This window comes from Haemorhous mexicanus, chromosome 17, assembly GCF_027477595.1.
Source record: "Haemorhous mexicanus isolate bHaeMex1 chromosome 17, bHaeMex1.pri, whole genome shotgun sequence".
Taxonomy (NCBI): Eukaryota; Metazoa; Chordata; class Aves; order Passeriformes; family Fringillidae; genus Haemorhous; species Haemorhous mexicanus.
Genome location: NC_082357.1, coordinates 15,528,337 through 15,551,029, shown reverse-complemented (window position 1 = coordinate 15,551,029; position 22,693 = coordinate 15,528,337). Strand labels below are relative to the sequence as shown.

Here is a 22,693-nt window from a genome sequence, read left to right as displayed (position 1 = left end):
AATTCAGGTAATCCCTGCAGGTAAAAGGACGTTGGAGAAACCCTGAATGCCTTCCAAGGAATAACTTCCTCCCCTGGCAAATGTTACTTTGAATGACTGCTGGCAAGAAAGGCTCTGAATTCTGAAGGCTTTGCTTAAAACTGTCATGCTGGCTTCAAAAATTCAAAAAATAAAAAGGGATTGGGGCATCCAGACAGACAGAAAGCAGCTGTGTGCCAGCCAGTGCACTGACCTGGCTGGGAACACCATGGAAAAACACAGTACTGGCTCTCTAATTTATCCAGGTCGTTGATCACAACCATTTCTCTGGCAATCATCTGAAAATGACTCGTTACAGATCAATCATCAAAAGGAGTTCACACAATCCACATGAACATGGGATTCTGTTATCTCTGCTATCACCCTCTTCTCCTGCCTCTGGTAACACTTCACTGACACACCCCAACCTGACACAAGTGTTGATTTTCAGAAGTGAACACCAAAAAGGCTGCACAGGCTGCAGGACAGGCAGTGCTGCCTCAGCTGCCCCAGCAGGCTGCCAGCCTGGCTGGATGCCAGCCTCTCACCAGCCTCACTTGTCTTTGACCTAAAGAGGTTTACTTTGCTTGCTTACTGCACTGCCAGATGGGATCAGTACAGCCAGCCTCCCCCAGGGACACGCAGGGCAGGGTGTGAGCACGAGAGCCGGGAGCACCAAACCCTGCTGGGGTCAAAGAGAATTTACCTCTTTGGCCTCTCATTGAGGCTGGTGCTGCGGGCCCTGAAGCTGTCCTTCTCTGGGGTGTCATCGAAGGACAGGAGCACGTTGGAGCGCAGGCCCTGCGTGGGGACAAGAGGTGACACCGTGAACAACCTGCGGCTCAGAATCCGCAACTCAAAGCACGAGAGCTCACAGAGATGCTGACAGGAAAACCAAGAATTCTGCTGGCTTCAAACAGAACCTTCAAAGGTCTCAGATCAGTTTTGGTCAGCCCTGAGCACTGCTGGGCTGAGCAGAGCCATTACCTTGGTGATGTAGGGGACAAAGTCCTTGCGGAAGGGCAGGCGGCAGCGGATGAACCACATGGCGATCACGTGGTGGGCCAGGCAAACGATGTACTGGTTAAACCTGCAGCAGCAGAGACACCCACAGCTCAGTGTGCACTGCTCAGCCTGGCACACTGAACTGCTCCTTCACCTACTCTAAGTGTAAAGGAAAAAAACCTCAGAAATTCTGTTGAAGAAAAACAGGTTTTTGTACAAGGTGATATGTCCCAGAATTGAATCATGGAATTACAGAATGGTTTAGGTGGGAAGGGATCTCAAACTTCATCCAGTTCCACCTTCCACTATCCCAGGGTGCTCCAAGCCCTGTCCAGCCTGGCCTTGGACATTTCCAGGGACCCAGGGGCAGCCACAGCTTCTCTGGGCACCCTGTGCCAGGGCCTGCCCACCCTCAGAGGGCAGAAATATCCCTTCTTCAGGAAAAGCCTGGTGACACCAGAATGAGCAACGCCCTATGAATAACCTTGAACCAAAAACGACAAGAAAAGGCTTTCCAAGCTCTCAGTTTCACAGATGAGGAAAGCACATTGCTGTGGCCTTACTTGGAGGGGTTTGTGTAGGGCAGGGAGATGGCGAAGACGCTGGCGTACTGCTCTGCCGCGAAGTTCCGGTACAGGTGAGGCAGCCTGGCCAGAGCTGCAAGAGTCCAACAGCAAAACCAGCACAGGTGAGCCCTCAACACAACCTCTTCAACATCCCAACTCAGTTCAATTTCTAAATTTCTGTTTTTTTCTGAATGATCAGTGACATGGAAGTTAAAATCATGTCATGCAAGGAGAAGAAAGCAGCTCGTATTTCCGTATGGCTGCACGACACAGAGCGTGTTTCTCTCTTCAGAGCAAGAGCTTCATACAGAAAACTTGTAACAAATGAGGTGATCCAACATTTATAACCTGAGCAAGGGCATTCCATATGACCAACACCATCAAATCCTCCCCATTCCACACAAAACCCACAACTACAGAAACCGAAAAGAAGAACATCACGACTTACTTGACAGAAATTCCAGCAGAGGGATTGCCATGTTGGCTGTGGCAGAAATGTGGGTGAGTTTGACAATTAGGACAGGCAGTGCCTTGATGATGATGTCAGGCATCTCCACGCTGCAGACTGACAGTGCCACCACGCACTGGTTGGCACAGCGGTAGATGAGCCCGTGCTCCAGACAGTACACGATCTCTCGCTGGCAGAGCAGGGAAACACTCAGCACACCAAAGAACACCCTGACACCACCCCCTGACTCCTGCAAGGTACCCCTGCTGCAAGGTACCCCTGCTGCAAGGCTGTGTGACACAGCTGAGTGCTAACACTGAGCTTTAAATAACGCTGCACATACCCCAGACCGAACTCTTATCAGGGAACTCAAATCAAGTAGGTAGCTGAGACTTTAAGTTCCTGATTTAACAGAAATTTTGTGTTTATAAGGGTCTTACTGCAGAGGGTAAAGTCACTCAGTGACCTGTGAGGGGGGAGAGGTGAGGAGTGAACCCCCAGTTAATCCTACATGGAGTTACCAAAGTATTTGTTCACCAACAGCAAAGGGCAGTGTTACCTTGCACTTCTGTCTCCTAACCAGCTCCCAGGCTAAACCATGCTTTCCAGGCTCTGTCCTCCCCACAGCCTCCCATCTCCCCATACCTGCTTGGCTTTGTCCAGGTAGTTGTGGTAAGATATCAGTGCTGTCAGCACGGGGACCACAGCCAGGTGCAAATCCGTGCGGGAAAAGCCTTCGGGGGTCCCGTGGAGCCTGTCCGTGGTCTTCTTGTCTGTGAGCTGAATCACACAGCCAGTCAGGGCACCTCTCACTAAAACACCCTCTGAAAGGCAGCAGAAGGCATGCCCACAGCTCCCCAAGACCTGTATATACATATATCCATACACATGCATTAAAACACACAATTATTACCTAGTCTGTACCTAGAACAACCCTCACAAAAGAGAGCGTGACGGAGGATTGACAACCAACCTGCTAATCTTTAAAATATTAGTCTGAAGACAAAAAAAACCACTCAAAAATCCCCTCCAAGCAATTCCAAGCAAACCAAGGAGCTGGGGACTGTGCCTCAGTGGCATTACCATGTAGCTCAGTGCAGAGGCCAGCTGGTCTATGTTGCAAGGAGAAGTTAAAAATAGCACTTTATAGCGGAGGGACTCGGGTAATTTGTTGAGAACCAACTTCAGCACCTTCCAGTCTGTCTCCTGCAAAGACAGAAAATGTTAAGGTTGAAAATTTTTGCATGATTTCACTTGAGTTTGGAAGATCAATCAAACTGCAGACAATGTGTCATTTCCTAGGCAGATGTAGGTCTTGTCGTGGTTGATACAGAAAAAGAAGTCACAAGTTTCTCCCTGTCTGTCACCCAGCTCTAGGTGCAATACTGGCACCACAAACTGGAAGAGAAATTATATTGAGATCTGACAGCCAGAATCCAATTCTCCTAAGCACCAGCACCAATTAACTCTCAGAGCAAGCCAAGCCCTCAGCACAGAACTGTGTCCAATGCCACCCTCAGGAACAATTCCTATTTACACTTTATTGGTGATGAAACATTCACAAATTCTCAAAACACCTCACAAACTTGCAGTGGGAGAGGTTTTAATTCCAAATGCCCTTTCAGAAGCAGGAGGCTTCTTGGGTCTTGTTTAACAAGCACAGCTTTTGCCCTTGCCTGCTCTGAAGCAGTGCAGGGAAAGCTGTGCTCATTTTCTGAAGAGCTGGACTGCTGCTCCCACTGGTGGCTGTGAAGCTGCACAATCACACCAAGATTTCAGAAAAGCAGAAATTGCTTTTCAGGCTTTATTTAAGAACTCTGGGCTGGAATTCAACAGGCAGCTGGCGTCAGGATGGACAGAAGGATGCCAGGAGGGGACACAAAGATGCCAGGAGGAGACACAAGGATGCCAGGAGGGGACATACCTGCTTCAAACACTGCAGGAGGACCCCAAAGACCATGGAGTAGGGCAGGTGTCCCACCCGGACGGTGGCACCCTGGGAAGGCACACTGGGGCTGCCCGAAGGTGGGGACAGGGTGCCAGGGGGCTTTTTCTCAGAAGCCCTTTTCTCTGCCTCTCTGCAACACAGAAAGAGAGAAAAATACATGTCATTTTTACAGCTTATTCATGTGACCTACAGCAGCACCCTGTTCGGGAGCCAGGTTAAAGAATGAACAATATAATTTGCATTTTCAATTTTACAAAGCAGAGGATGGCCCAGCAGACACACTGCAATCAGCCAATCTGATCAATGAAGGACTTTTCTATCTAATTTAGAAAGATATCTTTTGGGGTGTGTTACACAATTTTAGACAAGTATAAAATCAAAACTAGCCAGATTTGTACAAATCATTGAATCTAATTCAGTGTGCAACTGGTTTGAGGCAAAAAATTGCATATTTTTGGGGGAAACTTTGTGAGCAGGAACTTAAAATTTCATGTCTGAGATTGAGAGCTCTGCAGGTAAGTGATTTGTAAGAACAGCTCACCAAAGCCTTACTGGTTCAGACAATCCTAGGCTGTAACTACAAACTGGTCTAGGATTTGGAAGATTTAGAAAATCTGCAGACTGCTGCTGTTAAAACATTAAGCTGAGAACACAATTTAGCTTGGAAACACAATTTAGTTTGGAAAACAGCTTTTTAAAAATAAAAAATAAATTAAGAAGCGTCCAAGGCCAGGTTGGGCGTGGCTTGGAGCACCCTGGGACAGTGGAAGGTGTCTCTGCCCATGGCAGGGGAGGCACTGGATGGGCTTTAGGATCCCTTCCAACCCAAACCACTCTGTGATTCTTTTGCTTAACACAATGAGAAACCTACACAAAATCACAGAGGCAGTAGGGGCTGAACCTCACTGCTCCATCCTTGTTGGAAAGGCCCAGGCGGTGCAGGGAGTCAGCTCGGAGCATCAGCAGGAAATCAAACACCTGCAACAGGGAAGACACTGGAGTCACTCATACCCTGAGCCACTGCAACACTCTCCAACCCCCACATGGTATTTTTCCAGGTGCAAAAGGATTTTTAAGAGGCCCCACAGCTCGTTCTGCAGGAGGCATCACTGCTGGCGTCACACCGCATTTCCACACCCGTGCGAGCCAAGAACATTTCACTCTGCTTCTTGCAAGCCCCAGAGCACCCAGTCCCCACCTGCCACCCAGGAACCCCGAGGGTTGTGCAGCTCTGGGAGCACAGGGGCTGCTCCTACCTGCAGCCTGATGCTGCTGGCCACGGGCAGGCTGTAGGAGTACTTGTAGTGGCGCTGCACGTGCTGGATCAGCAGCTCGTACACGCGCGTGGCGTGGCTGGAGGGCAAACTGTACAGCTTGGTCTGCAGGCACAGAAACACAGCCCAGCCCCAGGGCTCTGTCACAGGCCTGGGGCTGCACTGCCACTTCCAGCAGAAATGCAGCAAAAACTTCATCCTCACTGTAACATGACCGGGGGGCTCTGCAAGGAACCTCTGCAAAGACCCAGAGCTGCTCCAGAGAACAGCCTGCTCTTCACCACAGCCCAGGACATGCTGCCCAAACACAACAGATCTGTTAAATCTACTCAAGGTCACCAACTCCTCCTTTCTGCTAATTTATGGCCACATCCTCCCTCCACACAGGAAAATGTGCTCATCTGGGTTGTACAGTGGGAATTAAGAACATACAACACTCAGCAAACAGTCCCACAGTGCTCAAAATCAAAGGACTGAGCAAAACAAGACTTAAATATTAAATAGTTAAACAAAAGTCAGAATATTTAGTAGTGGGAGAAGCATTGTCTAAAAAGCCAAGTCCAGCAGAAGAGTATTATGAAAAATTATGAAAAATGCTCTGTAGCATTTACCTGAAGAATTATCAGGAGCCCAAGAACTGCTGTCTTGACATCCTCCAGAGAAGCTGAATATGACAGCAAGTCCCTCTCCTCCAGTTCAGAGGGAGATGACAAAGAATGTGCAGCCACCTTTGAAAGAGAAAAGCATCACGTGGTTGAAACCTGCAGCACATCCTTTCTCTGTTTCCATGCTGGAAGCCTCAGAGCCTCAGGAGGTCACCCCTGCTGGGAAGGCTGCCAGCCCTGGAGGTTTAATTCACCTTCTCTATGATATCCAGCAGGCTGTTGAAGTGGTGAGTGTTGCAGCCTTCAGCCAGGTCCACCAGCAGCTGAGTGGCCAATTTTCGGACCTGGTGGTCTTTATCCTCTGGGATGTGAGCCAGCTGGGAGATCACCACCAGGTTTATCAGCTCTTCCTGCAAGAGGACAGACCCTCCTAAGCTGTCAGATGTTCAGCACGTTAGAGAAAGAACTGCAAACAAAAGAACTCAGCTATTCTGGGACCAGGCTTGCTCCTCCACTGCTTCATTCCTTCACCTCCTCTTCCATCCAACAGGTATTTCTGTCTGCCATCCCTCCAGATATTTGTGACTTTTATGGAACTTTTCAGTGCTTTGGGTTTTGTCTGTCCCAGAGATTTGACAACCCAGGCTCAAACAGACAAGGGACTTCTAGGGCTTGGTTTTTTGAGAGAGAGAGGAAACCCCAACAGTGTCATGTTTTCACAGACCTTGAAGGAATCCAAGGAGCATTTGTGCCCCTTCCTGCCCTCTGACACTTTGGGCACATCCTGAGGAGATCAAGATATCCCTGGATATCCCCAACTTCTCTCTCACCAAGTTTCCATCTTGGACAGCAGTTAAACTGTAAGCACCAAGACCAGTCACTGCTCAGGATGTCCAGTCCCCATCCTTTTACAAAGCTTTCAAATCAGCTTTGCACCTCTCACATCAACTGTCAATTCTTCCAAAACAAAATGGACATAGAATTAATGGCCTTAAAACAGGGGAGCCAAGACACAACCAGGTGTGTCCTCAAAACCCAGCAGCTCCCACTGCAAATTGCACATTCCTGCATCCAGCTAAGGACAGACAATGGCACATCCCCCCACAAGCATCCCAAAGCAGCAGCTCTGTGTGGGCAAGATTTAGAGCCCAGGGCTGTGCCTTCCCCAGGGCAGAGGGGCCTGAAACTCCCAGGACAATGTGCCCCACCAAAGGCTTTCCCACCCACCTGAGACCTCACCTGGGGCCCCAGACAAACACCCACCTCATAGAACTGTCTGTTGATGCTCAGCACAAAGGACAGCACATCCAGAACCTTAATCCTAACAGCACTACGGCTCTCGTTCCTAAAACAGGAAAAGCAAATCCAAAATGAATAAAAGAAGAGTTGTTGGTATTTAAGGAATGGGGAAAAGAAAAGTAAAACTAAAGGCAAATAAGAAACTTTTTCAGAGTTGGAACAGCAGCTGTGAGAGACCAGCTGAGCCCCCAGTTAATGTCTCTACACCTGAAAGCAGATTCAAGAACAATTGGAAATTCAAATCCCAGTTCAGCTTTCACTCCTTCTGCAGACCTGTAATTGCACTTTCCCATTTCCAATCCAAACTAGGAAGCACATGTCAGAAGAACAAGTGCTCTGGTGAGCAAATTTAAAACCAAACACATGGCACTGAGGAAGAGCTGCTCTTTGGCAGCATTTCACAGAGGAGACAGAAGTTTGTTATTGCTCTGTGTGGATGTTTCAGAGCACAGAATCCCTTAGGGAGCACCAATTCAAACCCAGATAACTGGAATACTGGATATCCATATGCAATCCTAATGCTTAACAGGAAAATCTTGTTTGGTGTCAGAACTACAAAGTGCTGTGGAGTGGAACACAACTGCCTAAGCTAATTGGAATAGTATTGAATGGAATGAAAGAGAAGAAGAAAAAAAAGCAGCATAAAGAACTCAGTGGAAAGCTTTTCTTCTGTTAAATAAGTCCTTTCATGTGCTCTGCCCTGGGACTACCACACTTCTCAGCAGCCACTTACTAACTTAGAACTTCAGAACGTTAGAACTTCAGAAAACAAAATGATCTAACATGACAAGGTGGCAAGAAACACTTGAAAGTGCTTCTTAAAAACAAGAAGATCCCAAAGTTATGATTTCCTACCTGAAGAATCTCTCCATGAGGAGCTGTAGGTTGTGGATCCAGCCATCTTTGGCAGGGTGGATGGACTGAGCTCTGTATGTTATCAGGTTTAACACAGAAGATTCCTTCATGGAAAGACCAAGAAATGTTTTTAGTGCATAAGCAAACATAATAAATCCATTCCCCCAACCCCCTCCCTGGGGATAAGGCTCATGGAAGTCCTTGCTGGGGTTTCTGACCATTTCCTATTTTAGGACTCTCAAATTTCAGCTGGAACAGAACAGACCCAAAAGGAGGAACAATAATAAAGCCTTACTGGTCTCTGATCAGCACATCTTTCCACCAGCTCAAAAAATCTCTCTTCAGAGCCATGAAAATCATTCTGGTCACAGAGCTCTTCTACTGTGGTCAAAAGATCATGTACAATGGACTTCAGTTCTTGGCTCTCCAGAACCTGAAAAGAGACAAAACCATTCCTGAAAGAGTTCCACCTTGCCAAAAAGTGCTAATTTTAAATACAAACAGGAACTCAGAGAACCACAGCAGTGAGAACTGGGCTAAGCCTTTCTCAGCTCCCATTTCCCCACAGGGCACAAACAACAGACCAGTTTGCAGAAGGATTTATGGCACAGCCTTGGGACTGAAAGCACAAGCAGGCAGGCCCAGCACCCACCTGCAGCTGCTGCAGCAGCCTCTCCATGATGTCCAGGAGGATGTCCCAGGTGACAGCCTGCAGCCCCTTGCCATACTTCTTGATCAGGCGTGTGATGGACAGGACGATCTCGTAGGACACGACTGCGTTGGGACAGGTCATGGCCTGCAAGCCAAAGCCCTTCAGTCAGGGAGCAGGTGGGGAGCAGAGCCCTCAAACCCTCTGCACCCAAATGCAACCAGCCTTATGAATTAGGGAATCAGCCTGGAGGCCTGAGATAAATCCACTTGGGTCTCTGCACACAAAGCACACAGCACAGAACCACCTTCCCAAAGCAGCTCTGCTCTCCTGCCAGCAGCTGTGGCTCAGATGGCAGACACAGCCCCATCCCACAGGCAGACAAGGGGATTAAAGCCAGCAATTCCTGCTTGAGGCACTCAGACAAGGAAATTTGGAGAGCTCTGAGGCTGCCCCTGGAGACACCCTCCCTCACTTTTTGTACCACCCACTGAGAAGAGTGGAAGTTGTTGCTTTGTATCTTATTTTTTAAGGTAAAGTACCCACGATGTAGGTATTTCCTAGAAAGGATTCAGATTTGCTTTTCTGGCCAAAGATGTGCAAGGAGGAGGCCTCAGCTGCAGACGTTAATCCTCTTGTTTTACTGTTTCTCCCTGCTTCACCCCACACCCAATTCCTTCCTCCCATCCTCCGGGCCTACAAAGATCTCCTTGGCATAGGGGGCCACACTTTTGGTTTAAATTTGTCCAAGTAATTAAAAAGTTCTCCAGCATCCCAGCCTACCTTGAGGAATGAAGGCAGCACTGAAGTGGGGGAGTTCCTGAGGGAATTGAGGCGGTGAGCCCCCCACAGAGCCATCCCAACAAAGAACACAGCTCCTCTCAGCAGGGCTGCATCTGCCATGTAGGATCTAAGGACAGGGGGAAGGGAAGATTCAGACCACGCCACAATTATTTCAGCATACAAAGTCAATAGGAATATGCACTGTCCCAACAGGAATTCCCAGCTGTTACACATCAGGGCCTTGCACAGCAATGGACAAACATGAAAAGCAGCAAATCATTCACCACAACTTTAAACAGAGGGAAATGAAATTCAGAAATGCCCTAAATGAGCACTTCAGCAGCATAACTAGAAAGGGAAATGATTTCTAAGCACCAGAGCCTTCAGCTTGTCCTGCTGAGGTTGGTGACTGCCCCTCTGTCTCACTGAGCCCTTGGATGCCTTGGGTTCCTTGGATTTGCAGGCTCCTCCTCCCTTACCTGTCCTCCATGATCCTGCACATGTTGTAGATGGCACTGTGTCCCAGGTGAGTTCCCAGGAGGTTGCGCATCAGCTGCAAGCACAGAGAGAACACCTCAATCCCCAGCTGTTAAAACACCCAGTACCCAAACATGGATTTAGCTGGCCATGCTTCTGAGTAAATGTGTCCTGCCTTTCCCAAGGCAGGACAGGAGCTGTCACAGCAGCTGAAACCAGGGGAGAACCCCACGGGCATGACACGACTTGCACTAATGAGAAGCTGATCCCGCAGTACTCAACAAGTTTTAATTTTAATTACTCTTAAAACACCTGGCAGATGTGCCCAGGTATGTCTGACACTTCATCCAGGAGTGAACTCATGAAAGCAAGCAGGGTTTCTGACCTTCCAGCAGGGCTCACAGAGCTCCTTCACGTTGATGGTGCGGCACAGGGTGATGATGAACACGGGCAGGTTCTCCGAGGGCAGGCAGTTGTAACAAACAACTGCATCCAGGACTTGCAAGGAAATCTTTGGGAAAGGGAAAGACAAAATGGTTGTACACCTCCCTGTGAATCAACCAGGTCAAATCCTCACCTGGCACACCAAGGAAATCTTCTGGAAGTCAAAATGGATGAAGATATTTTGGGGTTTTTTTAATTTTTAAAAAGCATTGTCAATTCATTTAATAAATTGATTAATGCTCTGTTTGCTTTGGAATAAATTACTGCTGTATGAGATTTACTGGGTTACAAATAACACAACATTGCATCAGCTCTCTTGAATAGATGAGAATAAACCCAGAGTCTGATGATCTGATTTTGTTTGTAAAAGTTACAAAGAACTTCAAAGAGTTCTGCAGTACTAAAAGAAACTCAGATCACTGACCTCTATGTCCATAGATGATGAAGTCTGAATGCACAAGAGGCAGATCTTGCTGTTAAGAAAGAACATTTAATTAGAACTGTTTGCTCCCCATGATTTTAGGCAAATTACAAAGAGCCAGAACAGTCAGGTTAATTGCCATGCTATTTAACTCCTCACTGCCCTTCCCGGGGCAATGTTGGTGACAGCCCAAGCAACACTGAGCTCTGCAATCTCTTTTATAAAGTTAAAGGGAGACTTAAATGCAGCTCAGGTAATGCAACAGCACAGACCCTTGTGAGACTAAGCAATGCAAACAGGCCCACCCCATGGAATGGGAATGGGAGAAGTACATTTAGTTAAACTAAAACAGATCTGAACACCACAAGAACTGAAAATCAAATATTTGTCAGAAATCACCTAGGATGAAACAGATCCAGATGGGGACAGAAAATATCCCCGTTGTCTGTGTATTGATCTGCAACTTTCTCTTTAATTGACCAGGAATAAGCAGGTAGGAGTTAAAAAACCCAACTTACTGGACCATGTCAGCTACGTAGTCTTCCAGGTAGCAGCTATTGAATTTCACCAGGTTCACCAGAACCAGGAGGAACTCAGAAGTCAGCCCGACATCCATCCACTGTAGCACAAAATCAGCTAAAGAGGGGAAACACCCTGTTACCTTCTACCCAGGAATGACACCACTACCTCTTCCTGTTATCACGGGGTGTCTCTGCCTGGATTTCTTCCCCCCAGACTGAAGGGGGGCTGGGACAGTGCTCACCCAGCTCCTCCTCCAGGTAGGTGATGTAGCGCCCGTTCTCCGTCAGAGCCTTGAACACTTCCAGCCGCTCGTGCAAGTCTTCATTGGAGGGATAATCCTTAATAACCTTAAAGAAGTGGGCTCTGAGGATCCCCAGCCTCTCACCCTTGAAATGGAAAGGGAAGGGGTTAAGGCCTGGACATTAGCGAGGTACACCTCAGTAATCTTCATGCTTTAAATTAGCTTTTTGTTGAATCAATGCCTACTCTCTTCACAAGCACCCACCCCTGCTTTCTCAGAACACTGAGAATGACAACTTTGGGCTGATTCAGCCCCATGTTTGTGCAACACGTTGGGAAATCTGAAGAATTCCTAGTGTGCTGAACTTGGCCAGGCTAGAAGTGTCTCACACAGAAACCCCTGCATACCTGAAACATCAAAACCAGCTGCAAACTGGGACTAGAAGGTCTGGGCAAAGACCACATAAAATCTGCTGAATTATGCTGAACTTAACCCAAAGTATTTCCTCTTTCTCAAGAGCATTACCCCAAACCAGAACAGCTTTCTATGAGTTGTATAGAAAGTTTTGCTACGAGGTCAAACGAAGACTTAAAACTAAAATGCTTCCTCTTCTCATTTATGAGACACAACCAAAATTACAAATATGAACCTTTGCAGAGAAGAGCTCTCTGGTGCTTTTCCCACTTCCCCCCTGCACAAAGCCCAGTTTAGGTCAGTGTCCCCTGCCCCGTGGGGCTGTTGTCACCTGGCCCTGGACGATGGACTTGAGCAGGTGGAGCACGGCGTGCCTGGCCTCGGCGGGACGCTCCGGCTGCAGCATGTCAGCCACCACCTTCCACACGGCCTCCACGGCGTGCTGGGAGCAGAGCAGACACCAAAAGCAAAGCAAAAGCATGAGGCAGGAAAGCTCAGCTCCTCCAGGAGCTGCAGCCAGCAGGTCACAATGAATTATGGCAATTCATGCCCAAGATCCAGGGGTTCCATGTGTGGAGTTCTCTGCTCTGAGGGACACTCACCCACCTGGTCACACACTCAGACCAACCCCAGCAGACACCAAATCCAGCCCTACGCCCCAGGAACTGCAATTCCTCATGCCACACTCCCTGCAAGTGGGAATATTTGTGCAGAAGCCTTCACCCAGCTACAAGATGAGTTCAAAACCAATTGGGGGATGCTTATTAACAAGCCAGGAGATAAGGAAACCTCTCTGAACATCACCTCCCATGAGCTGTCCTGAACATCCCCAGCATTCTCCTTCCAGCATGGTCCAGGAAGCCCAACAGCTCCATCCCCTCTGCTGCAGAGCTGGAAGGTTGGGCAGACTAATTCCCTTTTACAGCACAAAGCAGCCTCTGGGATCACCCATTCTGAAAAGCTTTCTAAACAACAGAAGTCCCTTACGATAATCTGAGAGCTGCTGCTTAAATTTCCATCCTTCCAATACTCACTGAACACTTTGGAACTCACCTCTTCAATTTTTTTGGTTTTTGCCACTTCACAGATTTGACTGATTGCTCGTATCCTGTTACTCAATCCACACTCTATGCTCAGTTCCTGGAAAGAAATGGAGAAATAAGCCAACAGTTTATCTTACCAGAAACACTTATCCATTTCTCCAAGGGGAGAAGCAATTCTGGTCTCCTTCTCCCTTTTTTTTTTGTATTTTCCTCCTTGTGTGCCAACTATTCTGCTTACAGCCTTGTGGTACCAATTACTGGAATCAATTATTTTATTTTTCATTTCCACAGAACCGTAAGGTTTTCATAAAACAGAAACAGTTCCCAGCTTGTGGAAACTGCCACCACAGAAACTTCATCAAGCTCAGACCATAAAAAATCGAGGGGACAGGGAAATAGCCTGTACCCAACACAACAAATATCTCCAAAGTATTGAAAGGGTGAATAACTCAAATGCTGGAGCTGCAAAGTAGGTGAGCTCTACATCCAGCTCACTAGAGAATGAGTTGAGAGATCAGGAGAGGGAATGATGGAGAGGAACTGACTGCCAAAAAAACCAGAAAAGGAGCAAGCCCTCCTGATCCCCTCAGCTGAGGTACCCCAGGCACTACCCCCACCTTCTCTCCACTCAGTTCTCACACCTTGAGTATTTCTGCAGTGATGATGAACTCTGTCTGCTTGCCCTCCGAAGACTTGGAACTTCCCCGGGATGTTCCCAGCCCCAGGAGGTTCCTGAACTTCTCCTTCAGGCCAGAATCCTTGCTCTGAGGCTTTGCCATTGCTGCCCAGCGCTGAGGCCCTGCAAACACAGAACCTCTGGTAAGGGAGGCCCAAGGGGGATATTTCAGCAGGAAAACCCCAATAACAGCATCACACCAGGCTCTTCCAAAGAGCTTTTGAGCCTTTTCAAGCACGGGAGAAGCTCAACACTGAGGAAACACAAGGAGCTTGTGCTGTTCCTGCCTTCAGCACCTGCATCCCCCGTGGACCATGGGGCCTTTGGGATACCCTTTCCTGGGAGCCAGGAACACCCAGCCCACCACACAGGCTGATTTTTGCAGCATGTCCACGTGCACACACTTTTTGGAGGGTGTGAGCTGGACACTCGTTCCCAAAGCAAAGGCCAAGCACACCGTGCTGTGCAGTCGATGTGGAAGTGAGGAAGGACTCACAAATCCGAGTGCTGGAACATCCAAGTGCTGCCATGGCAAGGGAGAGATGGGGCAAGAACGGGGATGGCATTACAACAACTCCAGAAACTGCCTCCCCCTGCCCGACCCACTGTCCCTTGGGGACCCTGGCCCTGGGCACATGACCCTGCACAACCCCAGAGCTCCAGGGACATCCCACAGCCTGGCACAGCCTTCCCTGCTGCTCCTGGGGATGCACCACACAGCCTGTCCCTGCATCCTGGGGGACATGGCATGGGCTCCTGCCCAGTGTCACCAGGGGACGTGCCACAGCCCCCTTCCCAGTGTCACCAGGGGACATGGTGTGGACCCCAGCCCAATCTCACCAGGGGACATGCCACAGCCCCCTTCCCAGTGTCACCAGGGGACATACTATGGACCCCAGCCCAATCTCACCAGGGGACATGGCATGGGCTCCTGCCCAGTGTCACCAGGGGACGTGCCACAGCCGCCATCCCAGTGTCACCAGGGGACATGGTGTGGACCCCAGCCCAATCTCACCAGGGTACATGGCATGGGCTCCTGCCCAGTGTCACCAGGGGACATACTATGGACCCCAGCCCATCCCCGGGGACACAGCCAGCCCCCAGCCCTGTGTCCCCAGGAACACTCGGAGTGCACCGCCCCGGGGACCCCCCAGCCCCAACCCACCCCGGACAATGGCACATTGTCCCCCCGCGACCCCCGAACAAGCCGGGACTTGTCACAAGCGCTTAGGGACACACACCGGCGGTCACACCGAGACCCCCGAACACACCGGGGGTCACACCCAGACCCGGACAAACACATCGGGGGTCACACCCAGACCCGGACAAACACACCGGGGGTCACACCCAGACCCCGACAAACACACCGGGGGTCACACCCAGACCCCGACAAACACACCGGGGGTCACACCCCGGCCCCCCGGACACACAGCGGGGACACAGCGCGGTCCCCTCCCCGGTGCCAGGTGCCCCGTCACTCACCCCGAGCCCGGCCCGGCCCGGCCCGGCCCGGTCCCGCCGCCCCCGGCCCGCTCCGCTCGGGGCCCGGTGCCGGCCCCGCCCCGCGCTCGCCCCGCCCGTTCCGGCGGCCCCGGTGCTCCCCGGGCCCGGTAGTTCGCGGGGCCGCCATGAGCGCGGCCCGGCCCGGCCTGCGGCGGCTGCGCTCGGCCGGGGGCAGCGGGGGTACGGGCAGGGATGGGGTACGGGACTGGGGACGGGGTACGGGACTGGGAACGGGGTACTGGAGAGGGAACGGGGTACGGGACTGGGAACGGGGTACGGGACTGGGAACGGGGTACTGGAGAGGGAACGGGGTACGGGACTGGGAACGGGGTACCGGAGAGGGGATGGGGTACGGGCAGGGATGGGGTACGGGACTGGGAACGGGGTACGGGACTGGGAACGGGGTACTGGAGAGGGAACGGGGTACGGGACTGGGAACGGGGTACCGGAGAGGGGATGGGGTACGGGCAGGGATGGGGTACGGGACTGGGAACGGGGTACGGGACTGGGAACGGGGTACTGGAGAGGGAACGGGGTACGGGACTGGGAACGGGGTACCGGAGAGGGGATGGGGTACGGGACTGGCAATGAGGTAGTGGAGAGGGGATGGGGTACGGTTCAGGCGATGGAGAGTATGAAAGAGGGATCACGACTTCCTGGGGTGCGGGAAGAGGGGATGGAGGACACGGGGCGTGCAGGACATGGGGAATCGCTGGGGCGGGAAGGGGGGATCGGGGTGTGCTGGGCACGGGGAGCAGCCGGGGCTGCACCAGGCTCCGGCATGGCTGGGGACAGGGGCTGGGTGTCCTTGTGGAGGGATGTGGCTGTCCTGGGCTGGGGATGCACCTCCAGCAGCCTCACCTGTGTTTGGGACACGTGTCCCCATCGTGTGACATGTGACCCCACTGCTGTCACCCGTTGCCACATGTCTCGCAGGTCCTTCCGCCCTCCCTGGCCCCTGCTGGCTCTGCTCGGGCCGGGGGATGTGCAGTGTTTGGGCTGGGACTAAAAGCAGGGAACTCTCCCTGCTCAGGGTCCCCTGGGTGCCTGGTGGCACACGGGGCTGTCACCAAGCTCTGTGACGGGTGAAGGCAGCTTTCCTGAAGCCTGGAATCTCTCTGCCATCCCGTGCAGGGAGCCAGCTCCAGGGCACGCCCGTGCTCCCGAGGCAGAGCAGGAGGAGGAAGAGCCTGGCCATTGCCTACGAAGCGGGGCAGGGCGATGGGGCCGAGCCCCGGCGGGCGCGCTGGGAGCCGCCGCGCTGGCGGGAGCAGCTGCAGCGCATCCGCCAGATGAGGAGCAGCAGGGATGCTCCCGTGGATGAGATGGGAGTGCACAGGTGCTATGACAGCAGCGCACCTCCAGAGGTAACGGCAGTCCCACAGGGAATGGCATCCGTGGGTAACAGCATTCCCACAGGGAGCAGCATTCCCACGGGTGACGGCATGCTGCCGCCAGCTCCAGCAGGCACAGGAGAACACAGCCTCCCTCATCCTCCTGCTGCCCCTGGATCTGTCCCACTTGGGATGTTTCCAGGACAGAAACTGGATCAGGACTCTGGGCTGGGATTGGTCCCAGAGGATGTGATGAATGTGAGGGGCAGTGCTGCTTTTATGGAGCTGGCTGGCAGGGCATGAAGCCATGTTCCTTTTTTCCTTAAAAATCTTTGTAGGACTCCAAGGAAAGTATCCAGCAAGGTGGCTGTGGAATGCAGAGGAATGTGGGGAGCACCCAGGGACAGGCTTGGAGGAGCAGTGGGAGCCACTGGAGGGGGAATGTGGGGATCACAGAATCCCAGAATTGATAGGATTGGAGGTGACTTTGGAGACCAGCTAATCCAACCCCATGGACTTGGAGCAGCAGGAGCCTCTGGAGTGGGAATGTGGGGATCATTCAGAGGAGCAGTGGGATGTGCTGGGCTCTGAGGGAGGGCTCTGGAGGACACAGCTGGACAGCCTTGGCACAGGGAATGCTGTCCTTGCTGCTGGATTCTGCCCTGGGCTTGGCTCCCTGGGGAGAAGGATGAGCTGTGACCCCGGAGCCAGGGAGCATCACACGCTCTCAGCCACGTGGGCTGGCAGCTGTGGGACCACATGGAAATAGCTTTTCTTCCCTGGGGAAGCTGCGTTGTTGCTTCCAAGAAAAAGTGGATGTTGTAACCCTGAGCTCCTCACACCATTTCTTTGTACCCTGAGATTATCCTGCTTCCACACACGCAGGGATTTTTCCTGGTGCACCTGGTTTTGTAAACTTTGCAGGAGAGCTGGAGGGAGGATTGTGTCCCATGTTATCCGGGGTCATTTTGGGTTAGTTGCATCATCCTCCTCACCCTGGTGGGATGGAATCACATCCGGGAAAAAAGAATTGGGAAATAGGAGGTGATGGCCTGGCTAAACCCTGCGTGTCAGCAGCAAAGGAATTCCTGGGATTTGTCCTCCTTCTCACAGACTCTGTCATCCCAGTGGTTCACATTTGGTTCCCTGAGGAGCTCACTGGAGCCAGACACCCAGTTCCTACTGAAGCCCAGCAGGAAAGGGTTGGGATTTTCAAAAGCTGCCTAGAGCAGGCATTGCATGAAAAATCATTGGGTGTTTGTGCCTGTGCATCCTGTGGCTCTCCTGGGAATGCCATCCTCAGGAAAAGCTTTGTCCAGCCCTTTGTGGCTCATCCACTGATGTCTTTGGAGTGAGATGCCAGCAGACAGAGCTGCTCCCTGCCCTCTCACAGGAACTGACAGCTGAGCTTGAAGGTGTTTTCTTCTCCCTTTATCGTGTGGTGGAATCCAAAGGTTGTGGATTATTCCTGTTGCAGCCTTCCAGTCTCTTGGAGGCAGATTGAGCTGAAGGGTGGGAGCACACCCTGCACTGAGGGTGGTGCCGAGCTGCTGGATCCCCCCAGGGTGTCTCAGTGTCCCCTGTGTCCCCAGGTGATGCGCTACCAGGTGCTGCTGGCCCTGATGCTGTCCAGCCAGACCAAGGACCAGGTGACAAGTGCTGCCATGCTGCGCCTGCGCCGGCGCGGCCTCACCGTGGACAGCGTGCTGCAGATGGATGATGAGAGCCTGGGGCAGATCATCTACCCCGTGGGCTTCTGGAGGGTGAGTGTTCTTCTGGTCTTTTAACATTTGCTAAGCTTTTTGATGTTTACATTCTTGTAACGAACTTTCTAACGCATTTTATGTAAATAACTCATTGTTTTGTATTTTTTTATGGAAGAAGAGAGATTTGATGGACTGCTGGCTTGTCCAGTGTCATTGGAGAGGTGGCACTTTCACCCTCCAATCCACTGTCACTTTTACAAGTCTATAAATGTTAGAGTCCAAAATTAAAAAGTCTCTTTTTGCCTTGAAAAGAGCAGCGAGTCCACGTTGTGTGTATTCGTGTCCTGTAGTGACAGGTGAGTGCAGCATTGCCCCACGGACACTCAGGAACCCCCTGTGCCCTCCTCTCTCCCCTGGAGCCAGGCTGGAAGCTGGATTTTACACCAGCTTTGGCACTTGGTATTGCCAGCAGGATGGGATTGTTGGCTGCAGGCCTGCAGTGTGCAGGAGGTTGGAGCTCCCAGCTCTCAGCGTTTGGATTTCGTGTGGAAGTCGAGGCTCTGTCTCCTCCACAGGTCCCGTGTGTGGCCTCACCTGTAACACACACTCAGGAATGGTTGCTTTGCTGGGCTGTGTGTCTGTTTTCCCTGTGCTGGAGGGCAGCTCGGACTGTGTGCCTTTCCCCCTGGTTTTGCAGAACAAGGTGAAGTACATCAAGCAGACCACAGCCATCCTGAAGCAGAAGTACGGGGGGGACATCCCGAGCACTGTGGAGGAGCTGGTGCAGCTGCCAGGAGTTGGGCCCAAAATGGCCCACCTGGCCATGCACATCGCCTGGGACAGCGTGGCTGGCATAGGTAACCTGCCCTGTGCTTCTGCCACCCCTCTCCTGAATCCCAGTCCATTCCCCAGGCAGAGGGGAAGCACTGCAGCCCCAGCAGCCTGGTGAGATCCCTTTGGTTCAGTACCTGCAGAGTGTCTGGCTGGGGGAATGATGTGACCCCAGCCACTCGCTCAGGGAGCTGTAGGATTTGAGCAGCTGTAGGATTTGAGCAGCTGTAGGATTTGAGCAGCTGTAGGATTTGAGCAGCTGCTGTTTCACCCCAAATCTGATAGCAGAAATTCCCAAGGGAAGTCACAGCCCTGGGGAGCTGGTGCCAGATGGGGCTGGACCATCACCTGCAGGTCCTGGCCCGGGGCCCCTGGGGGCAGATGAGTGTTCCAAAAGGATGTGCTGCTTGATGGAAGAGCCCTGGGAAAGCCAGGAGGAGCGAGTGGGCGGGAGCTGGATGCTGCAGCCCCCCTGGTGACCATCAGCTGGACAGGCTGTGGCCCCTGCCCTGCATCCAGCAGCCCTTGGGGTCTGTTGTTCTCCTGCTGTGGGGGAGGAAAGAACAGAGGCAGCCAAACCAGCCAAGTGCTTTCCAAATAATTGTGTGCTCGGTTTTGATTTGGGAGGCCAGGCTTAGTCTTCCTGTTTACAGCAATTTCCTGGGTTTTGCCCAATTAGCCCCAGAGACAGGTTTATCACTGCTGATCTAACAATAATACACTTTGCATTCAGAGCTTTTGAGCTCAAAGCACATTATAAACACTGCTTTAAGCCTCCCAAGCCCTCTCTGCTGGTGGGTATTATGAAATGTGTTTTCCATGCGGGCAGAGATCACAGTTTGCGTAACTCAGCTGAAACTCAGCGAGGATGAGAACGTGCAGAGGGAACGGGGGCCTGTGCCTGCTCCATGGAGCTGGGGAGCCTTGGGAGAGGCTGGCTCAGACTGGGTGAGCCCAGGGAGAGACAGACAGACACCCACCCCAAATGGTTTTGGCTGCAGGCCTGGGAAGAGAATGTTTGTTCTTGGAGTGAGCCTGCCCTGCCCTGTGTCCCCATCCCAGCTGCTGCTCCTGCTGGCCCAGGGGCAGCTTGGGCCTGGGGGCTGCCACAGGTACCTGGGGCTCTGCTCCCTCCCCTTGCCCTGGGGCTGCCACAGGCACCTGGGGCTCTGCTCCCTCCCCTTGTCCTGGGGGCTGCCACAGGCACCTGGGGCTCTGCTCTCTCCCCTTGCCCTGGGGGCTGTCACAGGCACCTGGGGCTCTGCTCCCTCCCCTTGCCCTGGGGGCTGCCACGGGCACCTGGGGCTCTGCTGCCTCCCCTTGTCCTGGGGGCTGCCACGGGCACCTGGGGCTCTGCTCCCTCCCCTGGGCCTGGGGGCTGTCACAGGCACCTGGGGCTCTGCTCCCTCCCCTTGCCCTGGGGCTGTCACAGCCACCTGGGGCTCTGCTCCCTCCCCTTGTCCTGGGGGCTGCCACAGGCACCTGGGGCTCTGCTCCCTCCCCTTGTCCTGGGGGCTGTCACAGGCACCTGGGGCTCTGCTCCCTCCCCTGGGCCTGGGGGCTGTCACAGGCACCTGGGGCTCTGCTCCCTCCCCTTGTCCTGGGGGCTGCCACAGGCACCTGGGGCTCTGCTCCCTCCCCTTGCCCTGGGGCTGCCACAGGCACCTGGGGCTCTGCTCCCTCCCCTTGTCCTGGACCTGTCACAGCCACCTGGGGCTCTGCTCCCTCCCCTTGCCCTGGGGGCTGTCACAGCCACCTGGGGCTCTGCTCTCTCCCCTTGCCCTGGGGGCTGTCACAGGCACCTGGGGCTCTGCTCCCTCCCCTTGTCCTGGGGCTGTCACAGGCACCTGGGGCTCTGCTCCCTCCCCTTGCCCTGGGGGCTGTCACAGGCACCTGGGGCTCTGCTCCCTCCCCTTGCCCTGGGGGCTGTCACAGGCACCTGGGGCTCTGCTCCCTCCCCTTGCCCTGGGGGCTGCCACAGGCACCTGGGGCTCTGCTCTCTCCCTTCAGGTGTGCCACAGCCCCCTAAACTCTGGGCTCTCCCTCCCCAGCTGTGGACACCCACGTGCACAGGATCTCCAACAGGCTGCAGTGGGTGAAGAAGGAGACCAAGAACCCCGAGCAGACTCGGGTGGCGCTGGAGGAGTGGCTGCCCAGGTGAGCCCCTGCTGCTGCAGCAGCCATGTCTGCACAAAGCCCTGCTTGGGGCAGTTTCAGGGGCTGCATTTTGGCTCCTTCCTCCTTCCAGGGTCGCAGTAGCTGCAGGTGCTTCCCCTCTGCCAGAGCCACAGCAGCAGCATCTCACCTGCCTGGTGGTTCTGTTGCTGTCAGCTGGATCAGTCACCACCAGTGGAGCTCCTGGTCCCTGATTCTTGCCTTGCCATGTTTACCATGGCCCAGGCCAGGTGCTTTTCCACAGAGGGCCTTGCTGAGCCCAGTGGCTCAGCAGCATCAGCCCAGGGCTGGACTTTGGCCTCCAGTGGTGGTTAATGCTCAGAGTCAAACACAGCTGGCACAGAGGGACAGCTCCACACAGGCACGTGCCTGAGCACAGGCATTGCTCCCCCCAGCCCAGCAGGACCAGGAAAGGTTGGCAGGGCTGTTCCTAGCAGGGATCTGGGAGGGCTGGCAGGGCTGGGACTCACCTCCAGGAGGGACAGGCAGAAGGGGAAAGGGATCCCATTAACACCACAGGCTGTTCCTCAGCCCTTCCAGGCAGCTGCATGGCAACAGTGCTGTTTGTCCCCTCACTGCAGGGACCTCTGGAAGGAGATCAACTGGCTCCTGGTGGGCTTTGGGCAGCAGACCTGCCTGCCTGTGAGCCCTCGCTGCAGCCAGTGCCTCAACCAGGACATCTGCCCGGCTGCCAAGAGACTCTGAGGGATCATCCAGCCTTGGGAGAGCCACAGAGCTGCTTGGGCTGAGCCCTGCTAAAGCTGGGCCTGGCACAGGGCTGGCAGTGTGACTGCAGGGGACAGGAGCCTGCTGCAGCAGCTCAGGGGAACAGCCAGGGGCAATGGCTCAGCTCTGCAGAGGAAAAAGGGGCTTTGAGAGGCAGCAATCCTGCTGGGACAGAGCTGGAGCCTCCAGCCTGGGTGAATGGCTGAGCACAGCCCAGCTGTGCCACTCTGAGTCACTGGAGAGAAAAGCTTTGTCCTCAGGGAGCTGCTGCTGCTTGTAAATACTCGTTTAATAAAGGTGGTGAGGGCTTTTTGCACCCACGAGGTTTGCTGGCATTTGTGTGACACTGGCTGAGGGGAGGAGAACGTGGGTGACCTCAGCAGGGCTGAACCATGGCAACCTGCCCTGCCAGGCTGGGCTGAGCAGGCAGCACACACCTGCCCTGCCCTGCCACCCACCCAGCTGTGCTGCCACCAGGACAGGAGCTGGGCCAGGGGACATCCAGGCTGGACAGCAGCAGAGATTCCTTCATGGGAAAGGTGTTAAACACTGGAAGGGGCTGCCCAGGGAGGTGGTGGAGCTCCCATCCCTGCAGGTGTCCAGGGAAGGCCTGGATGTGGCACTCAGAGCTCTGGGGATGGACTTGATGATCCTGGAGATCTTTTCCAGCCTTGGTGATGCTGGGGGATTCTGAGGTGCAGCTGAAGCCTTCCCAAGGCAGGAGCAGAGG

At 53.1% G+C, this 22,693-nt stretch overlaps 2 protein-coding genes across 10 annotated transcripts in view; one reads left to right on the top strand and one right to left on the bottom strand.

Moving 5' to 3' along the window:
• Window positions 1-15,240, bottom strand: part of TSC2 (TSC complex subunit 2) — a 32,442-nt gene extending 17,202 nt beyond the window's left edge. For all 6 annotated transcript variants that reach the window (XM_059861178.1, XM_059861180.1, XM_059861179.1 and 3 more), the window contains exons 1-25: window positions 15,171-15,240; window positions 13,654-13,811; window positions 13,023-13,109; window positions 12,301-12,411; window positions 11,556-11,700; window positions 11,311-11,428; window positions 10,796-10,844; window positions 10,313-10,438; window positions 9,930-10,003; window positions 9,451-9,577; window positions 8,671-8,814; window positions 8,314-8,451; window positions 8,019-8,122; window positions 7,128-7,209; window positions 6,119-6,274; window positions 5,871-5,987; window positions 5,242-5,364; window positions 4,857-4,963; window positions 3,962-4,115; window positions 3,121-3,243; window positions 2,683-2,817; window positions 2,038-2,227; window positions 1,587-1,680; window positions 1,006-1,108; window positions 725-819 (exon numbers count right to left, since the gene is read on the bottom strand). In XM_059861178.1, coding sequence (XP_059717161.1) covers window positions 725-819; window positions 1,006-1,108; window positions 1,587-1,680; window positions 2,038-2,227; window positions 2,683-2,817; window positions 3,121-3,243; window positions 3,962-4,115; window positions 4,857-4,963; window positions 5,242-5,364; window positions 5,871-5,987; window positions 6,119-6,274; window positions 7,128-7,209; window positions 8,019-8,122; window positions 8,314-8,451; window positions 8,671-8,814; window positions 9,451-9,577; window positions 9,930-10,003; window positions 10,313-10,438; window positions 10,796-10,844; window positions 11,311-11,428; window positions 11,556-11,700; window positions 12,301-12,411; window positions 13,023-13,109; window positions 13,654-13,791 — 2,840 coding nt within the window. In that variant the 5' untranslated portion in view covers window positions 13,792-13,811; window positions 15,171-15,240. The remainder of the gene's footprint in view (window positions 1-724; window positions 820-1,005; window positions 1,109-1,586; window positions 1,681-2,037; window positions 2,228-2,682; window positions 2,818-3,120; window positions 3,244-3,961; window positions 4,116-4,856; window positions 4,964-5,241; window positions 5,365-5,870; window positions 5,988-6,118; window positions 6,275-7,127; window positions 7,210-8,018; window positions 8,123-8,313; window positions 8,452-8,670; window positions 8,815-9,450; window positions 9,578-9,929; window positions 10,004-10,312; window positions 10,439-10,795; window positions 10,845-11,310; window positions 11,429-11,555; window positions 11,701-12,300; window positions 12,412-13,022; window positions 13,110-13,653; window positions 13,812-15,170) is intronic.
• A 33-nt stretch (window positions 15,241-15,273) lies between these two features.
• Window positions 15,274-22,283, top strand: NTHL1 (nth like DNA glycosylase 1). 4 transcript variants are annotated; one of them, XR_009488674.1, is made up of 6 exons: window positions 15,274-15,371; window positions 16,326-16,558; window positions 18,118-18,288; window positions 18,929-19,088; window positions 21,073-21,219; window positions 21,819-21,957. XR_009488674.1 is itself a non-coding variant. In XM_059862122.1 (6 exons), exons 1-6 carry the CDS (start codon window positions 15,317-15,319, stop codon window positions 21,940-21,942), a joined length of 849 nt encoding a protein of 282 aa, XP_059718105.1. In that variant the 5' UTR covers window positions 15,274-15,316; the 3' UTR covers window positions 21,943-22,283. The 4 variants fall into 4 exon arrangements, 2 of the variants coding, with proteins under 2 accessions (XP_059718105.1, XP_059718106.1); XR_009488675.1 differs by having other exon boundaries at window positions 21,778-21,915; XM_059862122.1 differs by having other exon boundaries at window positions 21,114-21,219; window positions 21,819-22,283.
• The last annotated feature ends 410 nt before the right edge of the window (window positions 22,284-22,693 follow it).

Excerpts from the sequence above, each read along its gene's own strand:
- NTHL1 (XM_059862122.1), top strand. The coding sequence starts at position 15,317 with ATGAGCGCGGCCCGGCCCGGCCTGCGGCGGCTGCGCTCGGCCGGGGGC. Across the intron at positions 15,372-16,325 it reads CTCGGCCGGGGGCAGCGGGG|GGAGCCAGCTCCAGGGCACG; the intron begins GTACGGGCAGGG and ends CATCCCGTGCAG. Across the intron at positions 18,289-18,928 it reads ACCCCGTGGGCTTCTGGAGG|AACAAGGTGAAGTACATCAA; the intron begins GTGAGTGTTCTT and ends CTGGTTTTGCAG.